General features: G+C 40.0%; 1 protein-coding gene across 1 annotated transcript in view; it reads right to left on the bottom strand.

The window, feature by feature from the left end:
- Positions 1 to 11,289: 11,289 nt before the first annotated feature.
- The window catches only part of plod2 (procollagen-lysine, 2-oxoglutarate 5-dioxygenase 2), a 30,743-nt gene continuing 22,390 nt past the window's right edge, over positions 11,290 to 19,642 (bottom strand). The window contains exons 11-20 of the mRNA XM_070927848.1: positions 19,370 to 19,474; positions 18,306 to 18,431; positions 17,382 to 17,523; positions 16,566 to 16,628; positions 15,146 to 15,259; positions 14,785 to 14,850; positions 14,487 to 14,591; positions 12,835 to 12,981; positions 12,465 to 12,590; positions 11,290 to 12,271 (exon numbers count right to left, since the gene is read on the bottom strand). Of these exons, the coding sequence (XP_070783949.1) occupies positions 12,116 to 12,271; positions 12,465 to 12,590; positions 12,835 to 12,981; positions 14,487 to 14,591; positions 14,785 to 14,850; positions 15,146 to 15,259; positions 16,566 to 16,628; positions 17,382 to 17,523; positions 18,306 to 18,431; positions 19,370 to 19,474 (1,150 nt within the window). The 3' untranslated portion in view covers positions 11,290 to 12,115. The remainder of the gene's footprint in view (positions 12,272 to 12,464; positions 12,591 to 12,834; positions 12,982 to 14,486; positions 14,592 to 14,784; positions 14,851 to 15,145; positions 15,260 to 16,565; positions 16,629 to 17,381; positions 17,524 to 18,305; positions 18,432 to 19,369; positions 19,475 to 19,642) is intronic.

Genomic DNA, 19,642 nt, shown 5'->3' on the forward strand with positions numbered 1-19,642 from the left:
AAACTTTGAACTGTATAAGATAACATTTGAAACATTCTTTAAGTCTTATAGTCAAGTTTTAGTTATTAAGATGTGTTCATATTTTTATGATGACAGTCCTGTACCTGTGTGAATTAAAAGCGTTTTGTTTAGTGTGTAATTAGACCTCATGTTTGACGTCAAATTGACCCCAAACAACTACAACTATGAGCACACAAATGAGGCACCAGTTCCATGTGTGCAATTTTACGGTGTTTAAACTACACATGCCACTGCTTCTCTCCTCCTGCTTCCCCCCCTTTAGCTTGGACAGCTGTGCACTAAAATGAGTATGGGGTTGATGTGATGGAACAAACTAAGCACACTCTGGGATCTCGTCGTTTATTCAGAGGTAGTCAGAGACGCATTGGACTGCAAACATCCCTCTGACTATGTTGATAGGCCATGCGTCCACCTGTGTTTCGTCACTGGGGCTTTATGAGTTAGGCTGCTTTGTATCATGCAACTGGGACTTGTATGTTCTGTATGAGTCTACCACATGTCAAATCAGCACCATTAAACAATTGTAGAGGTCATGAGCAGACCTCCTGTGTGTCCAAAGAGGAGGCCGCTGCTCTTCCTTCTGGCAGTTTAAGATAGCCAACATAACAAGAAAATATATTTGTTACATACACTTGAATAAAATTTTAATTGCCATCATTTTCTCCGTCGAACCTAGGTTTCAGAAACACTAAATCTCCTGAGAGTGAAGGTTTAGTCTTACAGTGTTGCATTATTGGCTACATTCCACTCCCATACTTCACCGACCAGATGTCTGTCCCACGCAGCAGAAAGGCTGTAGAGTGTTTCCAGCCCTAATGTATGACTGCTCACAGAACTCTCCCTCGCACATTATTTTAAACTTCCAGAGAATTTATCCTTCTTTATCAGCGCTGAGTCACAATATCAGTTTAGGGGGAGTAATTCTTCGGGAAAAGACGTCATTCTCTGGAGTCTTTTTGGCCTCTCTGTGAATATGTATTTCACTCTTGGTATTCATATTCATTTCTGCATCTGCGACTCGGCCCCATTTAAATTCCACAGTATTTCATCAGATTGCAGTAATAACACCATTCAATTTGGCATTTAGCTTTATGTTCCGCCCGTGTGCGGGACATAATGGAAGAAAAACTCACTTAATGCCTATTTTTGTGGCTCAACCCTGCAATTTGACGAGGCTGGATTACAGCGCATCTCTGTAAATAGCAGTCGGGAAAATACCGAAATCATGCCGTCATTTCAGGGCTCTTATAATTTTCTTTATGCTGCTTCAAAGTGCCTCAAATGAAATTATATTATCACAGGGCCTCCTTATCTGTGGATCCCCATGAGCTGCGAGGTTGCCGCTTGTGTCATATTTGACTTTCACTCAGAGGTCTGGGTGTCGGTGAACCCTGACCATCTCCACTGTAGATGAATTTCACAGCTTTGTCAAATCCAGACATAGCAGCAGTGTGGGACTGGAGGGTGGGTGAGGAGGGCCGGGGGGGGGGGGTCACATTCCAGACCCACTGAGGCTAAAGGGAAATGATGTCACCCTCGCCCAGACTACCATGACTCATTAGTTTCAGGCTGTGCTTTAATGTTGCCCTACATTTGGGCCTCTGGCAGTTACAACTGTCTTGGCAGTGCCACAGTTACTCTTATGAGGAAATAACACCTTGGCCATAACATTTCTCTCCCAACACCCATTTCCATGTTTTTTCTTTTCTGCATGAAAAACAAGCCACGGTTCTGATCATGCTTGTCTAGGGTGCAGACTACAAACTGACTTCTCTCACAGCTCTCTTATGAAGCACATTTTAGTGCCTTGTTAGCAAGCTGTAAGTGTGTACCTCATGCGATACATTCCTGTCTGCAACACTGGAGAGTGGCACAAATTTAGAGCAATATGCAGGATGAATGATTTTGGCGTTTGACACAGGAGGCAAGGTCCCGCAAGCTAAATGTTTTTCATTCCATCATGGCTCGCTTGAGAGCCATTTGAGATCATTATGGCTAATGTACATATCATTTTCTTGCAAACTCTCTGGATATTTGCATTGTGAGTTGTGCAGTTGCATTGCTAAGCTTAAGTGAAAAAAAACATACACATGAATAAATAGCCAGGTATAAAAACATTTACTGACTTCTTGTTTATTTTGACTCTGTACAATGGAACATGAGATCAGATAGAGCGGCAAACCACTAAACCGACACAACATACATGCAGCAATAAGGGAATTCCTTGTGGAGGTAGACGGTGAGATTTCAGTAGCAGAATCAGCACATTGTGGGTGGGACAGAAGGCAATCAACACACTCAACGCTGGGTGGCCGTATGTGTACATTTAACTGGCTTCCTGTGCAAGTGAAAATTATAGGAAATTGTGTGTGAATATGCACGTGGGCAAACATACAGCAACCACTGATTGACCCCAGTTATTTGAGCCTACTGACTAAATCAAATGAGTGCCTTGAAAGAGTCCTTGTATGTGAGGAGATGAGTGTGGGTAGTGTAGTGTTGCCTGTCTACAGCATGTTCTTGCAGATTATCATGCCTCTATGCCACACTTGTGGATCTAATGATTTGCTCAAAAGAGGAACAGTATATTTGGTACATTTGAATGTTGTTTTGTTGGAGGAAAATCATCTGTGTGGTTAAAATGTTTAAAATCCCATGGTAGTATTTTACCCATGAGACTTGTCCTGTTTTCTTGCTCATTTATACAAATAAATTGATCTTTGATAATGACAGCTAGACACTACTTGGAATAATTATAAAGCTCCAAGGGAAACTACAGAACAGTACTCTCTCCCAATTCGTTTGAAGTGCACATGGGAACCCCCTCCAATGGTATGTTTCTACAAGACATATGAATAAAGTCAAGGCAGCTTGTGAAGAAATTTATGATAAAGGATTTCGGGGTTAGTCTTGAGATGATGGATGTTCCAGATCACCTTCCAGTTCAAGTTTGGGTTGATCACCTGCAGCTCTGTCAGAAAGAGCTGCCTAACCAGAAGAGATGACTTTCCCAAATACAACATACACTAGTCCAGCTGTTTTATGAGAATTCACAAGCACGCCAGCATAAAGACAAGTGATGAATTATGAGGCTTTCTCAAGAGACTGCATGATGCTTTACAGGTGGAGACCTGTAAGTCCTCCTTTTTTGCTAGCAAATCTTTAATTTTACTATCTTTTGTATTGTCACTGTCATCAATGTTGTCTTCCTTCAAAGGTGCATTTCCTTAAATCTAACAGACTTTAAATGGACAAGATGATCTGCAATCTGTATGACAACACGATTTTGTTTTTATGCCTTGTAGGCCTCGTGCCAGCAGGCTGTAAGAGGCTCAGAATCAAGAGATGTAGCAGGCGGAAGTGTCGTTGAATAATGCTGCCAAGTTCCAGGGTACATTTGGGCTGAACTGTTACAAGCCCCAGTAGCAGAAAGATATGCGCGATCGGAGGTTAGGAGCCCTGTTTGTCAGGCTTTGCTCAAGTAAAGCTATATGTACAAAAGTGGAAACATGTGTACATCTGCAGTGTGCACACTAATAAATCATAGATATTGTGGAATCTTGCCACATGAATAAGCTCACTGGCTACTCCCAATCCACATAGCAGAAAATATCAAACAATATGCAATGAGTATTTTTAACATTTTTAATCACTGGTCTCACATGCTATTACAGCACTAGTTTAAGAAGAGAACATGGTGGAGAGGGAAGAGACAAGATCCAGGAAGAGATCTGAGAGAGAGAGGAGGACTTTGACCTTGTGAACCGGTCTCAGGCTTTGCATTCCTGGGAGGTTGTGTTGCTCGAGAGAGCTGTGTGATTTCTAGCTTTCACAACTCGCCTTGGTTTCCAACCTCTGTGTTTATGTGTGCGTTGGGGGGAGAAGGGAGGGTAAGGGCCAGGGTGGGGCTCCCGTGGGTGCTCCATAATGACCACCACTTGACTTTGGCATTGTGCTCGGCACTTGTTTCTCAACTAAACCCTGACCTTCAAAGACTAAATTTACTCTGCCATCTTATAGAGAGGACCCACTGCTAAGTCTGAGTTTACTCTGTAATTGTATGAAACAACCCTAATATTACACAGAGCAGCACCTGGCAGATACAGCAGCAATGCAGTTCATCTCCTGCCAGCACAAACAAGATGAAATAGCTAACATAGACAATGAAGTCATTCTCTGATAAGGATCAAATGTTCACTTGATTGCAGTTGGACTGAGATATTTACTGTGATACAAAACACTTGCTTTCTGACATTAATTGGTAAAGATGGACATCATTGCAAGTGTAATATACTTGGTCATGGAAAGCACATGCCTGGCAAACACATGGTTCCAAAATGATGTATACTCATGAATTTGGTGATCCCCTGACTTTAATTCCTGCACCACGATGAGGTACACGTTTGTTGATTTGAGCGAAATGCCTCAGTAGCACACTGACGTTTGCATTTAGCTCAGTACAGCCTCACAGAGCCGCTAGCGTGGCTGTAGACTCTTAGTCTAGTTAATTTATTTATTTTGGGAGTGTGATCACACTATAACCACAATGACAGTTGGCTCAGATTTCACCCGTTTCTTCAACATTTTGTGTTAAAAACCTGAAACCACTCTGTGGTTTATATCAGCTGTCTTGCTCTGTTTATGGAAAAAAATGGATATCTTTATGCATCTTTTTTTAGATTCTGGGGCGAAACTGGCAAAAAGGGAAAAAAATATTTATTCAATTGTCTTACAGAAAATCACTCATGCAGTATTTGTATGCATGGCGTGTATCTTTCTGGGCATATCTTGCTCATGAAATCTGATATTAAAGTATTGCATGGCTAGTTACACTTGACCCAGGTCATAAATTATCCCTCTATGTAAACTTGTGAAAGTCAAAACAAAAAGAGGGTTATGGCGGGGTGCCTAGACAGAGGCAGAATGCCACAACACTGGGCTACAGACCACAACGTCCAGTGTTGTTCATGCAACAGAGGTATCCAAGGGAAAAAAAATCCCTCACTTGCGGTTGGTCTTTTAAGTTGGAGCCAGAGAGCCAATTAAAAGGATTAGGGTGGATCACCACTGGTTTTGTCTCAATGTGCTGTGGTTACCAGATTGCCAGTCTGCTGCTGTATTGCTTCTGGCTCCTCAGAGGGCAACAAGTTCACATGGATGGCTCAAAACAAACACGCCCCCACTGAGGGATTCTTCGTATCTGATAGGACTTGAAGAAGAAGTGCTAACTACAAATCCAGCAAGAGCCACACAACCGAGAACATACAATTATATCATACCGATGGATAGACAGGCACTGGGAGAAAGCTTTCTATGGCAGGAGGTCAAGAGCAATGGTGGGAATGCGCTCATGTCACAAACACTGCTAGAACCATGTTCTTTTTCTCTTTCTCAGTGAATGAAGTACAGCCTGTCCTGCTGCAACTACAAAAAATAAAAGAGTTTTAGTTTTAGATATAGAAGAAAAAAATTAACCCTTTTGCGTCTGCAAGTAACAGTGATCTTCCATACTCCTTAGACAGCTACCCGACACAACGCACACAGGCTGCACCACTCAATCAAATGCCTTTTGTTATAGATGGTGAAGGTAAGGGTAAAAATCATACACAGCCTGTGAAAAATGTTTACCTGCAAGGCTGAATTCTGGCACAAGTCTGGCATAAGGGACTGAACAAGTTGGTGATCATGGCGGCGCATAAGACAGGTGGACCTCTGCTATGTTGTGGTGTTTAGTTTATGCTAAAACCTCTAGTAGATTTCGATTTATGAATCATAGCCTACATAAAATCCTACCTCCTATGGCAGAAACTAAATAAAAAGTGTCAAACAGTAATATATATATATATATATATATATATATATATATATATATATAATTTCTCACTGTTCCCAAACACCAGATTCTCATGATGTATCATGGACATGGTTAGCGTGGGTGGCCATCTCCAACACTGTGCCAAAAAACACAGCGAGAAAGTGGAGTGCCTGTAAACAAACAGATACAAAGTTTGTTGACAGACATCAACAAACATTGCAGCAAGTAGCATTATCTGAGATGTGGGCTTCACTGCCTGTTTAAAGAAACGTCAGCACAGACATTTCATTGCTTCCTGTCAATGGGCAACATTTCACATATTTCCTTATTTTGTATATGTGAACACTGTCCAAATGTGTGATTTAGGAGCCTATACAGTTGTGCTCATATAGCTGCTTAAATGCAACTGTATAGGCAGTGAGACGAGATCCTGCAAGTAAAATTGTATTGTCTTTTTTTACTTTTGTCCTTTCTGGCATGGATGTTGATGTTACTTGTGGTGCCATGAGAGAACAAGAGAAATCAGTGTTGCAGCAATCATCGTGAATCAGTAAACAGTATATTTTTATTAACCAATTTCAGTTTTGCTTGCAGTTTATTGCTTCCTAAGGATCCATATACATGCATTTTCTCTTCATTTCATCATAGCTTGCACTTGTCATATAAAAGATTGATTCATTGTGATACGAAGCAGAACCTCTTCTGACCATGATATTGCTTCCAGACTCCTCACCTCACAAACTGTTCGACATCCACCTTAAAAATGGCACAGACAGTCTGTACCCACACGGGGGCTCTGGGGGTCTGAACACCGGCCTCCTGTTGCTCCTCCCTCTGCACCCATATTGACCTAAGATACGTAACCTCTACATATACTAGGGCACACACACACACACACACACACAGACACACCCTGACATCAGAACACTCTACACTACCGTTCTTTCATCTTCAGTTCAACTTGCAAAGTTGAGGAGCAAAACCAGACTAAACACACTGAAGGATCTTTCAGAAATAGCTTGTAAAAGGCACGTTGTGTGACTTATATTTTTCTCTGCTCACTATAAACGGAGCTTCTGTGGCTTTTGACAACTCTCCATCCTCCATCCGTCTTTCATTCCGCTTTTGTCTTTTCCATAAATCAATATGTGTCTGGGAGTGTGGGGCTGCTGATTGTTTTTACAGAGCGTTGCTGTGTAATTTGGCTAAATGGCACTTGCACCCAGTTTACTTTGAGATGAGTAAACAGTCTGGCTGGTAAAAAGGGAGTGTGCTGATAGTCTTAAAGCATACAATCAGGTATAATTGGTATTGTGGACTGTGGACTTATTTGATTACTTATCTGGGAGATAGGCATGATGGCAGGCTTGTAATAATAAGTACTATTTTGGTTAAATTATACAATATGGATCACGTTCACTAAATCACATTCTACCTGACATGTCTGATACATGATATCAGTATGAGAGAGAAAAATGAACAGGGCCTTTGCATACTCAGATTCTCATGGGCATTTTCAAAGAGCCCAATAAAGTTTACTAAAAAAAAACAAAAAACTTTTACAGTGTGTTAGAACTGCTCCTTTTGCCAGACTCAGTGGTTTTTAAGTTGTTAAAATTAAAGAATTAAAGACTCCTTCTCTTCAGCTGGCAAAGCACTTAAACTTGCCTTATGATGATATAAATATATACAGGTTTTAAGCAAAAAGCAGATGTATACAGAATCAGAACTGTTTTATATTATATATTATATATTTTTCATCTTTTCATTCTCTTTATTTTTCTATATCTTTACATACTAATTTAATGGAATAGACATAAAAAAGAACCAAGGAAACAACAAACCTGATATAACTGCATAAAATACTAAACAAACAAAATAAAGATAAAAAAAAAGTTGAAAATAAGTAAGTATGGTGTTCTCTTTGTTTGCTTTGCACTATTGCAAATGTAAAGATGGAGCTCATCATGAACCTGTAATAGTGGAACCTACTGACATTGCTCATGTAGCTGCCCTAAACACATTTTTTGTTTTATGCATCTTTATTTAATTCTCAATTTCCTTTGGTTGGAAGCAGGTACCAAAACAAGTGTCAAAACAACAGCAGGCCTCATACTTCATCATCCCCATTTTTTAAGGAATGTTAAAAATGGAGACGCTCTGCAGAGGCCTCATACTGCCAAGTAGCCATTTACATGGCTATTGCTTGTTTCAAGCTTTCAGACATTCCTGTATTAAATGTATTTTGCTCTCTCACACAGTTCCTAGAATTCTTTGTTCCCTGAAGTCCCATTTGTATGAAATTTAAATTGTAGTAAAAAAAGAAACATGCACACGCACTCAATTGCATCCATGCCCAGCTGTATTGAACGTTTCCTCACTGTATACGTGTTCTATCCCAGTACTTTTCCACGAATGTCTGACTCACAATTGCACTGTGCCTGAACCCAAATACCCCCCCACCCCTCGGCCCTCCTCTCCAAACATAATTTGAAGAAATGTACACATCACACACATGGTTGGCCTGCTTCATATGATGCCTTTTGGATCAATTAGTTGCATTGCATTCAACACTGGAACTACTTAATTTGTTGGTTTAAACTAGATTTCAAATAAGGGACTTTTTCTATTTAGCATATAGTATCTGTTTCAAAACTATTGCACAAGAAGAACAATAAATGACTTAATGGATAAGGCTGATGATATTCTATATTGTTACTGTCAATGAATCCCAGAAAAAAACCAACAATGAATTGATTCTACTAACCTGCCTGCGTAGCCGAAGCCTGATACAGCTTATTCGTCTGTTCAATACACCTCCATTGTGTCAAAAACGATTAAAATCCCATCAGTGAGCTACATCATTGCATTGGGTGACATGTTTCTTCATTATGATTAACAACAGCCATTAACATAGTTGTTTATTTTGAGTCAGTAGTGGTGCTAAAATACTTAGGTGTTTTAATGTGTACCTGAAAAAAGTTCTCAACAAAAGTACTATTTTCTCCCGTTTGACTAACTTTGGTAAAAACAACAGTGCCCAGCTGTTTCAGGAAATTAAAAAGGAAAAGAGGAAATTAAAATGTGTAAATTGAAACTATATATTTGTGACCCTTTTTTATTTATTGATATCTTCAGTAGGAACAAATGGACTTTGTGGCCAGAGAGCCACATGCTAATGTCAATGACTTAACAATATTAGTAGAGCCACTGACAGCGTGTAATGTGATATGTTGTTTAACTTGGACAGTGCATCATGTTTTCACCTTCTGAGCCAGTATCTAAGAAGGCGAGACAAAAGTAAACAAGACTATAAATAAATATGTATTAGCATCTTTTAAAACTTTATTTAATATGTTGCTGGATTTTATCTCCCACTCATTTTACAATTTGAACTTTATTTTATTCCCCAGTGTTTTTATGTTATTTAATCCTTCTGTTGTTTTTATGGTTATTTTTGGTTTTTTATCTGCTGTTCTTTTTCTGCAAAGCACTTTGTAACCTTGTTAAGAAAAGTGCTGTACAAAAAAAAGTCTTATTCATATCATTATTAGAAATGAACTAAAAGCGAGTATATAGAATACTAGGAGAAAAAGAAGAAAGAGGTCTAGAATGGACAGCATCTTAAAGACTGGTTATACCCAGTCTGCAAGTAAACAGCTTTTTCCGAATTCCTTGTGGCACATACCAGGTCACAAGGCTGGTACTCATGGATTAATACTTTGATCCTGACAAGGTAAATAGTGCATCAATGGCAGACAAAATATGCTGGAAACTGCTCCAGACTGCCACATAGCACGATTGCCTCTAAACCATAGGCACCAGCTAGGACCACACATTGACTGGCCTCAGGCACTTGCATTCTCTCATCATTCCACTTAACACTTAATTTAAAACCCTGGTTTAGTCAGGGCCAGAGTGTATGCCACAGTAATGGCTAAATCACTATCTGTCACAGGGTACCCTGCAGTTAGTGGCACACTTGAATTGACTTTGGTATAGGATCACGTTTCCCATCTCTAGAGCCATTGACCTTAAGTATGGGTATATAAACAGGGAGTTTTTGGCCTCCTGGTGTGTTCAGCTTTGACTGTGAAAACAACCGAGTTGAATCTTTGTATAATTCAAAGGCGGAAAAGGATATAATACAACCTGCTTTGCATTTCAAATACCCAGTGTGCTTCATTCTCGATCTGACTTTAGAAATTAATCAATCTTAAAACATTGTCCTTCATTTCTGCCTTTTGATAAAGCTGTTCCTGTGAGAACCTGCTAGTTTAGTAGGTATGCAGGTTTTCCTGCACGCCTGGCTGGGATCAATGTCACCTTTCAGAGGTCTGAACACAGGGCAGACCAGGGGAAATGATGGCCACAAAGGGCTCTTTCAGCAGGAGAGAGCCTTTCCCCCATGCTGACCTAAATCTCCTCCTCCTCTCTGCCTCATAGCAGCTACTCAGACATTCAGCCTTCATCCAGGCTGCACAGGGAGCAGGAACGTGTGCCTAGTCAGGGAGTCAGCCCTGCAGGGTAAAAACATGGGCCTCAGGGGGGGAAAGTCTCCAGAGGCTGTGGGTGCTAAAAAGTAATGAGATTTGAGAGCAAGGTTAGACCTTAGATGATGTTTCATGAGTGAAGCACTGATCTGGGGTTGAGATTGCATTTAATTTCTAGGTGGTATACATCTAGAAAGAAACGTATCTGGCTTGTAACTGCTCGTAGTTATCATGTTTATCTGTGTCCAGTACTCAACAGTTGGTCAGGTTTCATCAGTTTGTACCAGTTGCTCCGTCCAACTGTATGATTAAAATGGCATTGAGATGTAATTAAAAGAGCTCTGTTGCTCCTCTCTGAAGGATGACATGTTTTCTGTTGGCCCCACCTTCCATGCTTTCCCCCGTTCTGTCATCGGTCTTTCAACCCCCATCTGTACATCTTTCACAAGGTTACATGTACATGTTTACACTAAGCCCCTAAAGTAAACTGAACTCCATTTGCACTGATGTACATCATTACACCCCACCCCAAACACTCGAGTGCCGCTCCCTGCAGCAGAGCAGTACTCCCGGCCAGACCAGGCCTGATTGCTTCTACATGTGACGTGTTCAGTGGAGAACAACTTGACAGACTTAGAAGATGAACTGATACAGTGATAACACAATGGAAATCTGTCTGCAGTGGCGAGTGATCACTTCCAGACATTGCTTTGCTTCTGCCAGAAGAATCAGCAGAGGACGGAATTACTTGATGTTGAATTGAGTATCTGAAGTTACTGTGTGCCGAGTCTGTAGAAAAAGGAGTATGACTGTTGTGTGCTTATGTTTTAATGATGCAGATAATCAGAATAATAAAAAAGAAAACATTTGATTTTCTTATAAAGACTTTTATTAAATTTTGACAATAAGTTAAACAACTTAATTTTCTGAGTTTCACATCTCTCAGAAAAATATTGCAGAAATGTTTTCAGGAAAGCGAATGAATGTAACCAAGGAAGAAAAACCTTTCAAGTAAAACAGAATATTGAACTTTATTCAAACAGAATTCATATTGAATCCTGCTGTCTTGTTTTTCTGGTGTGCAAAATCCCAAAAATAGATTTCTTTTATAACTGGGCACATATCAAATCTTAATTTAATTGAAATCACAAACTGAGTTTTTAAGGTAGGCTTTTAGGGTGTAAACACACTTTAACTTTCACTCCACCAAATGTTGACTTAAAATTCTAATGCAGAAACATGGATTGTTGATAAGCAGTAGTCATTTTTGAAGCAATGACAAGTTTTTACAGTATACATGCGTTCAGTGACTTTTTACCTGAAACACAAATAGATACACAATGGCCATCTGCATGCTAGCATGGTAAAGCTACATTAACTGCTAGCAAAGTTACCAGTGTGTATTAATGGCGGTTATGTTAAATCATTATTGTGAAAATCATGACAAGCTACAGTACAAATAATTCCTGGAAAGATGTTGGTTTTTAATCTAGAAATAAATGGTTTAAATGGAAATGGGAGTGTGGTACCCTGCTAGCATATTTCTCTTTCTAATTTGTGTATCTGAAGTGTGAATTACTCTCGTCACTTCCCTTTCCACTCTACACTCTGTTTGACAGAGATTCCTTTAATGCAATAATTTATTCTTTTAAAGCAGTTGCTTTGAAATAGAATTTCATCAGCAAAACATCTGGGGGCACAAAACACCAAATGACAAAACAAAACAAACATGACGAAAAAGAGCAAAGCAAGGTCAAAAGACTAATTTACAGTTTAATCAGATAGTTCAAGGGTCGATGAAGGACACTGCAATGTAGCGGGTGCCGTTGGTGGTGGGCAGGCCTTCGTGGAGGTGAGTCAGTCTTCCTGGGTGCATGAAGCTCCAGCCTTTCCTTGGTGAATCTATGGAGCAGTTATACCGATGGAAACGGCAACCCCCACCCTAATACGAGAAAAGGAAGGTGATAAAGTAACAAAAAGACTTTTAATATTGGATGAATAATTGTGAAATAAGTCACAGAATATTAAAAACATGATGTAAGTGGCAAGGTTCAAGATTAAATCAAATTTGATGACATCCAGATTATTCCACTCTAATATCAGCACATCTCATCTCCCTTAATACAACTCCTCACCTGAAAGTCTCTGTCTTTGTTATTGAGGGCGATGTTGATGGTGAAGGTGGAGGAGTCGTGATGGGGCCTCAAGTACGCCTGCCTCTCAGGCGTGTATTTTACCACAAAGTTCATTACAGCGTAACCCTGCGATGAGGGTGCAGAAATACATCAAGTTAGCTGACAGTCAGTGTATCTTTGCACATATCATCCAATGGAAAACCTGTCAGCCACCGTTACAGCTCACATTTCATAGAATGTGACACACTGTACATGTGAAAACAGGTTCTATGAAAAGAGAGAACGTTTTCTTCAGTTTTCTCAGTTTGGGCAAATAGAGGTGGGGTTCACTGTTGATCTGTCTTTTATTTCCCCACAAGGTCACACTAACCTTGGTGTAGTAGCCAGAGAAAACTTTTAACGTGACGGGCGATATGAACTCTCGGATGAAGTGTAGCCACTCTTTGTCAAAGCCGATTTGCTTCATATGAATGTCATCTGTTGGCACGGTCTCATAGCCGCCGGAGATCCGCTTGTCCTGAGAAAAAGGAGAGAAAATGAAGCACACTGCAGTGTGATTAACGATGGAACAAATGACCCACCATCCTCGATGTGTGTGACCAGAGTTTTCAAAGTGATGATGATGATGATGTGTCTGTGTGAGTGTGTGTGTCTGTAAAACCGCAGGCTGTACTGTTTTCTGCCTGCATGAGGCTTAATGACCCATCCAGCTCAGCCTTTTTCCTAACAGAGTTAGTCAAGTATCTGTACACTTTTAGTCTCCCAGGCAAACTTTTGGACACGTTAATTACCAATTTCAAACTACATAAAACAGGCCACATGAATAAGACACCGTAAACGTAAAACACAACATCATAACCATTTATTTGGTTATATTTAAATGACGGACCTGGAGAGGATGGTAAGATTGTGTGTGTCCTAACAAAAATATGACATCAAAATTCAAAAAGTAGCTGAAGAAGAATAGTCCACTAACTACTCCCTACATCTGGCTAACATTTGACCCCACCCCCCAACCCCTAAAGGGTGTGAAAGGTAGCTTGAAAGTAACAGCTCACCCAGCCATCAAAGACAACAAAGACATGTCTGTTACAATAAAGTTTACAAGGCAACATGAGGAATTATTTCTTTACGTTCATGTCTTTCTATTGAAATCTGGGTTTGATTAATAACACACACTCAACAAACACTTAACCACAATGAGACACTGAGGGCTTCATCTTTACTATGATAATTATCTAACTCAGGCAATTTAAAAGTTGTGAACGTTGTTTGTTATGCATACTGAGTAAATTAGAGCAAATGGCTTCTTCTGAAGGTTTGAAAATTAGCCCTGGTGTCGCCAACTGTGCTGACTGTGTGCAGCATTGCTGGGAATTATGATGCCAACCTATTGTCACAAACTTTTGATGGGTGCTATTTAGTACCACAATAATGTGTCTACTGAGAGAAAAAAGGGCAACAGTTTGGAAATGAAAGCTTCAGGTAATCAAATGAAAATGCCAAAAATTAGAGAGGATATGCAGCATTTTTAAATCTAATATGATTATTAACTGAATCCCTTTGGATTTTTTAGCCATGCTAGCTGCATTTGCAAATGTTACCATCAGCATGTTAGCATTGTTATTGTGAGCATGTTAGTATGCCGATGTTAGCTTCTATATCAAAGCACAGCTGTGCCTAAGCATAGCCTCCTAGAGCCGATAGCATGGCTGTAAACTTGTAGTCTTATTTAACTGTTCAGACAAAATTAGCAATTGGAGGAGGACATCTTTAGCTCTGGCAACATGCAGTGGTCCATTATTTTTTGACATTTTATAGATGAAACAATGAATTGATTAATCAAAAAATAGTTAAAGGATAATTAAAATAATAATCATTTGCAGCCATAATATTATTCTTCACACATTCTTGCCCTTATAAAGATGTGTGAACATAACCACAGAAAAAATAAGTACATGTGTGCCTGCAGTGTGCCGACTACAGCTCTGTGTTTAGTGAACCTGAACTAACAGTACTGACCTCATGTTTGCCTCCAGACCAGGAACCGTAGTGCTCCATCTCTTCAACTATTTCATCACAGGCCTTCTCTGAGAATACTGGGAACCAGAATACATCTGGACAAGGCTGCAATACACACACAGACAGACTTCTGAGAATAGCCTTGACTCACACCTTCACCTTGAGCTGTAGTGTACTGTAATGTAATACCCAGATATGTTTGAAAACAGATGTCAAACATTATGGCATTCACATTCACTGTCTCTCAGTCTGTATTTGTATCTCGAACACATGCAGATACACCCAAATATATACATACCTCCTCCATGAAGTTTTCAGTGAAAATCCGAGTGTAGTTTTGGTGGATATACTTCTCCTTCCATTCCTCCACAAGGAGAAACAATTGGATTAGTGACCATTTTGGACTGTTTGCTTACCTGCATACCTCACAGAGCTAATCCCCTCTCCCACAGGGCAAGTCCCAGTGTGCCAAATACCGTAAATATCACAGAGCCTTATCAGTCAGGAGTCTTATCACACAAGTCATTATTTCAAAATTGTCTCACATCTGTAATCCTTCCATTATGGCTAATAACTTTACAGGTGATTGCTGTTTATCTCAGCTATTCAGAAAAATGTCTTTTTTGTGTGAAGAATAATGAGAGATCATAATGACTTACCACAGGGTTTTCAAATAACTGCCACAAGTCATTGTTATAATGAGAAATGTTATAATTGGCTGTGGAAATGAGCCTCCCAAAGTCGTGACGGTTTGTTATGTACATGAAGACTCCCTGCAGCAAATGGGAAAAAGTTCAGTCAGTTTCACAAAAGTTTGAGTTGAAATATCTGTAATGCCTCACAGAAAGGATTTCTAACAGATCCATATCAACATAACCATAATACATGCACATTAACAGTACGTAAGCGCACTGCAGGTCATAATTATGGTAACTGTTTATGACTTCAACACTCATCAATGGTTAGCACCGGCATAAAAACTGACAAACTGTTACTTGTGGCAAACTACTTCAAAGCTTCATTTGCACCAAAGTAAAAAATAAAGCATGATTTAAGTGTGTTTTAACACACTGAAATCAATTATGTTCAATTTAGATAGAGACACAGATGCCATATAAATAATCTAAGATTATTTATGGGTGGTGGTCTGCAGGATGTTGGTGGGCTGGGAACAGGACAGGGTGGGGCAGTGAGGTCAGAGGAGTGGGAGAACAGGAACAGAGGGGTGCTGGGCAGCTAGGGACAAAGCAAATCCAGGAATGATATTCCCTCTACAGTGAAGCACAGGGAGGGCGTTGTGTAGGGGTGGATTTGGACTCACTATCAGACTAGGCTTTCTGGAGGACAAGAGATGATGAATTATGAATGGTTTTGCAATTTCCTGGTGCAAGTTTCCAAATTGCTAATGTACAAAATCATCTTGTGAAAGCTGTGATTTAGACCAGGTACTTTGCATGAGTGAAAAGAAATATTGTTGGAGCCTAGTCTGAGAACAGTCGGTGTGTTTAGAGGGAGCAGCTGGTTACATGTGTTTTCTGTAATATTCGGCTGTTCAGGGGTAAAGCATCAGGACAGGGGACTTGCATGTGAACTGACTCTCCAACCTTCTTTCTCCTTTTTGGTCTCCTCTTGGAAGGCATGATAAAAACGGGACAGAAAACAAGTCTTTCTCTCTATATTACTTTGACAAATATCTGCTTTTGAACCTAAACTCAAGCAAAATGTCAACATCGATTTCCAAAGAGCTGCCAGACATCCTGATTTCTTATGTGAGAATATAGGCAGCATCATGGACAGCAACTCAATATTAAAATATTGTTTTCTATAAATCTGGAATAATAATTGACAATGATTATATAAATTCCAATGGAGAAGCTGGTGTTTTACTTTATTAAATACCTACACATTTACAGAATTTAACTCAGCAATGCCAAGAAATCCTCAATCAAATCAGGCACTCTGAACTCTTTTGCATGTGAAAAGGAGTCTGCCCATGAAATAAGCTCGGAGTGGCTTCTGGGTGCTAACCCATTGGAAATGGATGTTTCAGAAAGCAGAATAATCAAAACAAATGGAAACCTTTGGGGGTCTGAGCATATGGAATGATTCCGGAGAAGGGGAGTCTTTTTCTCTGTGACTGGTCTAAAATAAAGGAGAAGCATCATGTAAATAGGATAACATAAATGATTGTTTCAGAGACAAGGTGACAGTTGAAAAAACATATGTCACACACATAGCAACTCAGGAGGAGAAGAAATGCGCCTGCATGAAAAAGGAGCAAGGTTCCCTCTGAAGCTGATGTTTTCGTAGGTTAACATGGGAGGAATGCATGCTGGGGAGAAGGCCAAGCAATCCAAAAGTGCACCGAGTTTGGATCAGGCATGGTAGCTGTTTAGTGCAGAGCACAGGTGATATGTCAGTGCTGTAAAACCCAGCTGGATCAACAGTTTATAAGGAAAGAAAAATCCACAACAAAAAAGATGACTTTTGTCAGCTAGCCAGCCAGGCATTGCAACCAGTGGTCTGTGGCCATATGACAACGAGGGGAATACAAAGTGAAGGATGATGGGATACAAGTGGAGCAGAGGACCGTAAAGCACCATAGAGCAACAATAAACAGAGGAGGTTCATGCCTTGATGACAGACAAAGACATTTCAAACCGCTTATACTTGCCAGTCTTTGGTTTCCGTTGAGCTGTTGGCTTTGGTCAGGGTTAAGATTCATTGTATTTTTAAACTAGTAGTACTGAATCTTTTCTATGTGTAAATACTTCTACTATATTACTGTGGCTATGTGCTAATGTAAACATGTTTTTATAGATGCTACAGTATCTTCACAATAAGTTTACAACACTCAGACATGAATCCCTAAAGATGGAGATTCAGTATTCTTACCATTTCTCTGGCATTTCTACACAAAGCCATATCTGGGTCTAGTTTCTCCAGAACAAAGTAGTTCCTCTCTTTCAGTTCATTCCTCAAGGCACTGCCCTTGACAAGGTATACATGTGCCATGTAAGGAATGTTCCACAAACCCCTAGAAACAACAAGACAGGGACAAGAGAAAGGAAGTGCTCAATTTACAGTAATCGTTCAAATTTGCACTCTTAGAATACTTAAGAGTTTTTATTGTAATACGCATGTCATCCATGACAAGGTGTGTTGTAGAGTTATTGGAGAATGTATTGGTGAACTGCATGGTAAAATAAGGCAGCATGTCATGGTAAACTCATGCAGAATCCTTTGTCTATTTGGTTACAATTGCATAGCATACGACTATTTTTAAAGATCTTTTTGTGTTTTTTCTGAAATGGACCGTCTGCCAGATAATTACATCCAATTCCACTTGCAGTACGGTCTTTGTCTTGGAGGTTTATGCTAACTCCAGTTCCCAACCTTCTCTGTCCACGCACCAACTAACCAGTGCGAGTTGCTAGTGCAGCAATGACGATTTCTACTGTGGTGGGTGAATGTTTACTCCATTGCGCCATCTGGTCGCCATTTCAACTTATTTTTAACCACACAAAAAGTGAATCAGTCTGAGAGAAGAAGTGAATTTGACTGCTGCTTCTTTCACGCCTCAGGCTTCGATGCTCAGTACTAAATCATTACTCCGGTTGATTGTGGCCTTAATGACTTTTTATATGTGTATTGTAGGATGTAGCTCATAAAAAAGCATCTTAATTATGGCTAAACATGGTTGAGAGCTGTTTCAGCACAATAGGCCAAGATTTATTTTAGTCATAGACACGCTGTGTGTGTGAACCATAAGAATGCAATGCCATTGCTGTGTGTAACCTTATTGCACTTGTGACTTACACACGTTTTCTCTGCACAATGTCGACATAATCTTCAGAGCGAGCATAATAACCATCCAGACTCAAAGCTCCCCAGAAGTTGGACCACAGCTTGCTGTGACGAGTGACAAGGGGACCAATTATTTTTCTGTAGGGAAGCAAGAAGCAGAGAGGAGAGATGGTAATTCTGTCAGAGCAGATAAAACTCAGTGACATCTCACAGACAGGCAACCACTTAATGTACTGAGTCTCTTAGCGGTAAAACCAGCATGCTGCATCGAGGAGATCAACCTCTCCGTGGAAAGATATGATCACTGCCAAGTCACTAACAGATCATAGAAGTGCATAATGCAAACCAGAGCCATAAATCACACTGGACTGATTTCAGAAAAGTATAACGGTTTGCTGCAGCAGGCCCTTCTATACCCAGAATCTGGTCTATTTCTTTGAATTTGCATGAAATATAGTAACAGGATTTTTCCACTGCTGTTCTTGTAGTCTTGCAAACCCAAACCACAATGAAAGGGATTTTTTTCTATTATGAAATAAAATGGGCAGACTTAAAATAATTGAGTCATAAATCACAGTGTTGGTTGATATGGATGCAAATGGATGCACTACAGTATGCTAATGCTTAATTCTTGGTTAAAATAGATTGGCATTTTCCTTCCACAACTTCAGTGCCAGCAGAGAATTCTCATGCTGTCTTTAAATATCATAGAAAGGCTTTTACTATGCATGCCTCCAACAGGTCACAATAACATGTCACTGCCACAATGACACCTAGTTTGGTTTCTTCACAATCATGAGCTGCAGAAGGGAAAAAGGGTTTGCATGTTTGTTTTCCGTATAATGCAAAGTGGCATTCCAGGATTAGTGCAGTAGACTCTTTCACTGTTTCCGTGTGGCCACGCAAAAAACAGGAAGCCAGAGCGGCTTATTTTTAAACTTTCATTCACTCGGCTGTAATGTTCCTGTGGGTTTGCCACTTGAGGGATAAAGTAAATCGTTCAAACAATCACGACAACTACCAGGCTTGTTGACAGGGTTCCAGTGTGGCTTCTATTCCAGTTACCATATGATTACCTGTTCTGCTCAATGAGGAGTTTCAGTGTCTGTCTGTTGGTGAGCATCACGTCTGAATCAATGCTGAAGTAGTAGTCGCATGTGGCATCCTTACGGCAAAGATCCCTTATAAAATCAAAAACACAGACATAGCAGAGGAAGTAGTGATTATTCAATCCAGAGCTGATTACAGTCAATGAAATACTGGGAAGTAATCATGGAGTCAGACTCTCATCGACTATCTTTAAGCTTCCAGGGGATAATGTGATTTTAGGAAGATTAGAGACTGCTAAT

Source organism: Enoplosus armatus, chromosome 21 (assembly GCF_043641665.1).
Source record: "Enoplosus armatus isolate fEnoArm2 chromosome 21, fEnoArm2.hap1, whole genome shotgun sequence".
Taxonomy (NCBI): domain Eukaryota; kingdom Metazoa; phylum Chordata; class Actinopteri; order Centrarchiformes; family Enoplosidae; genus Enoplosus; species Enoplosus armatus.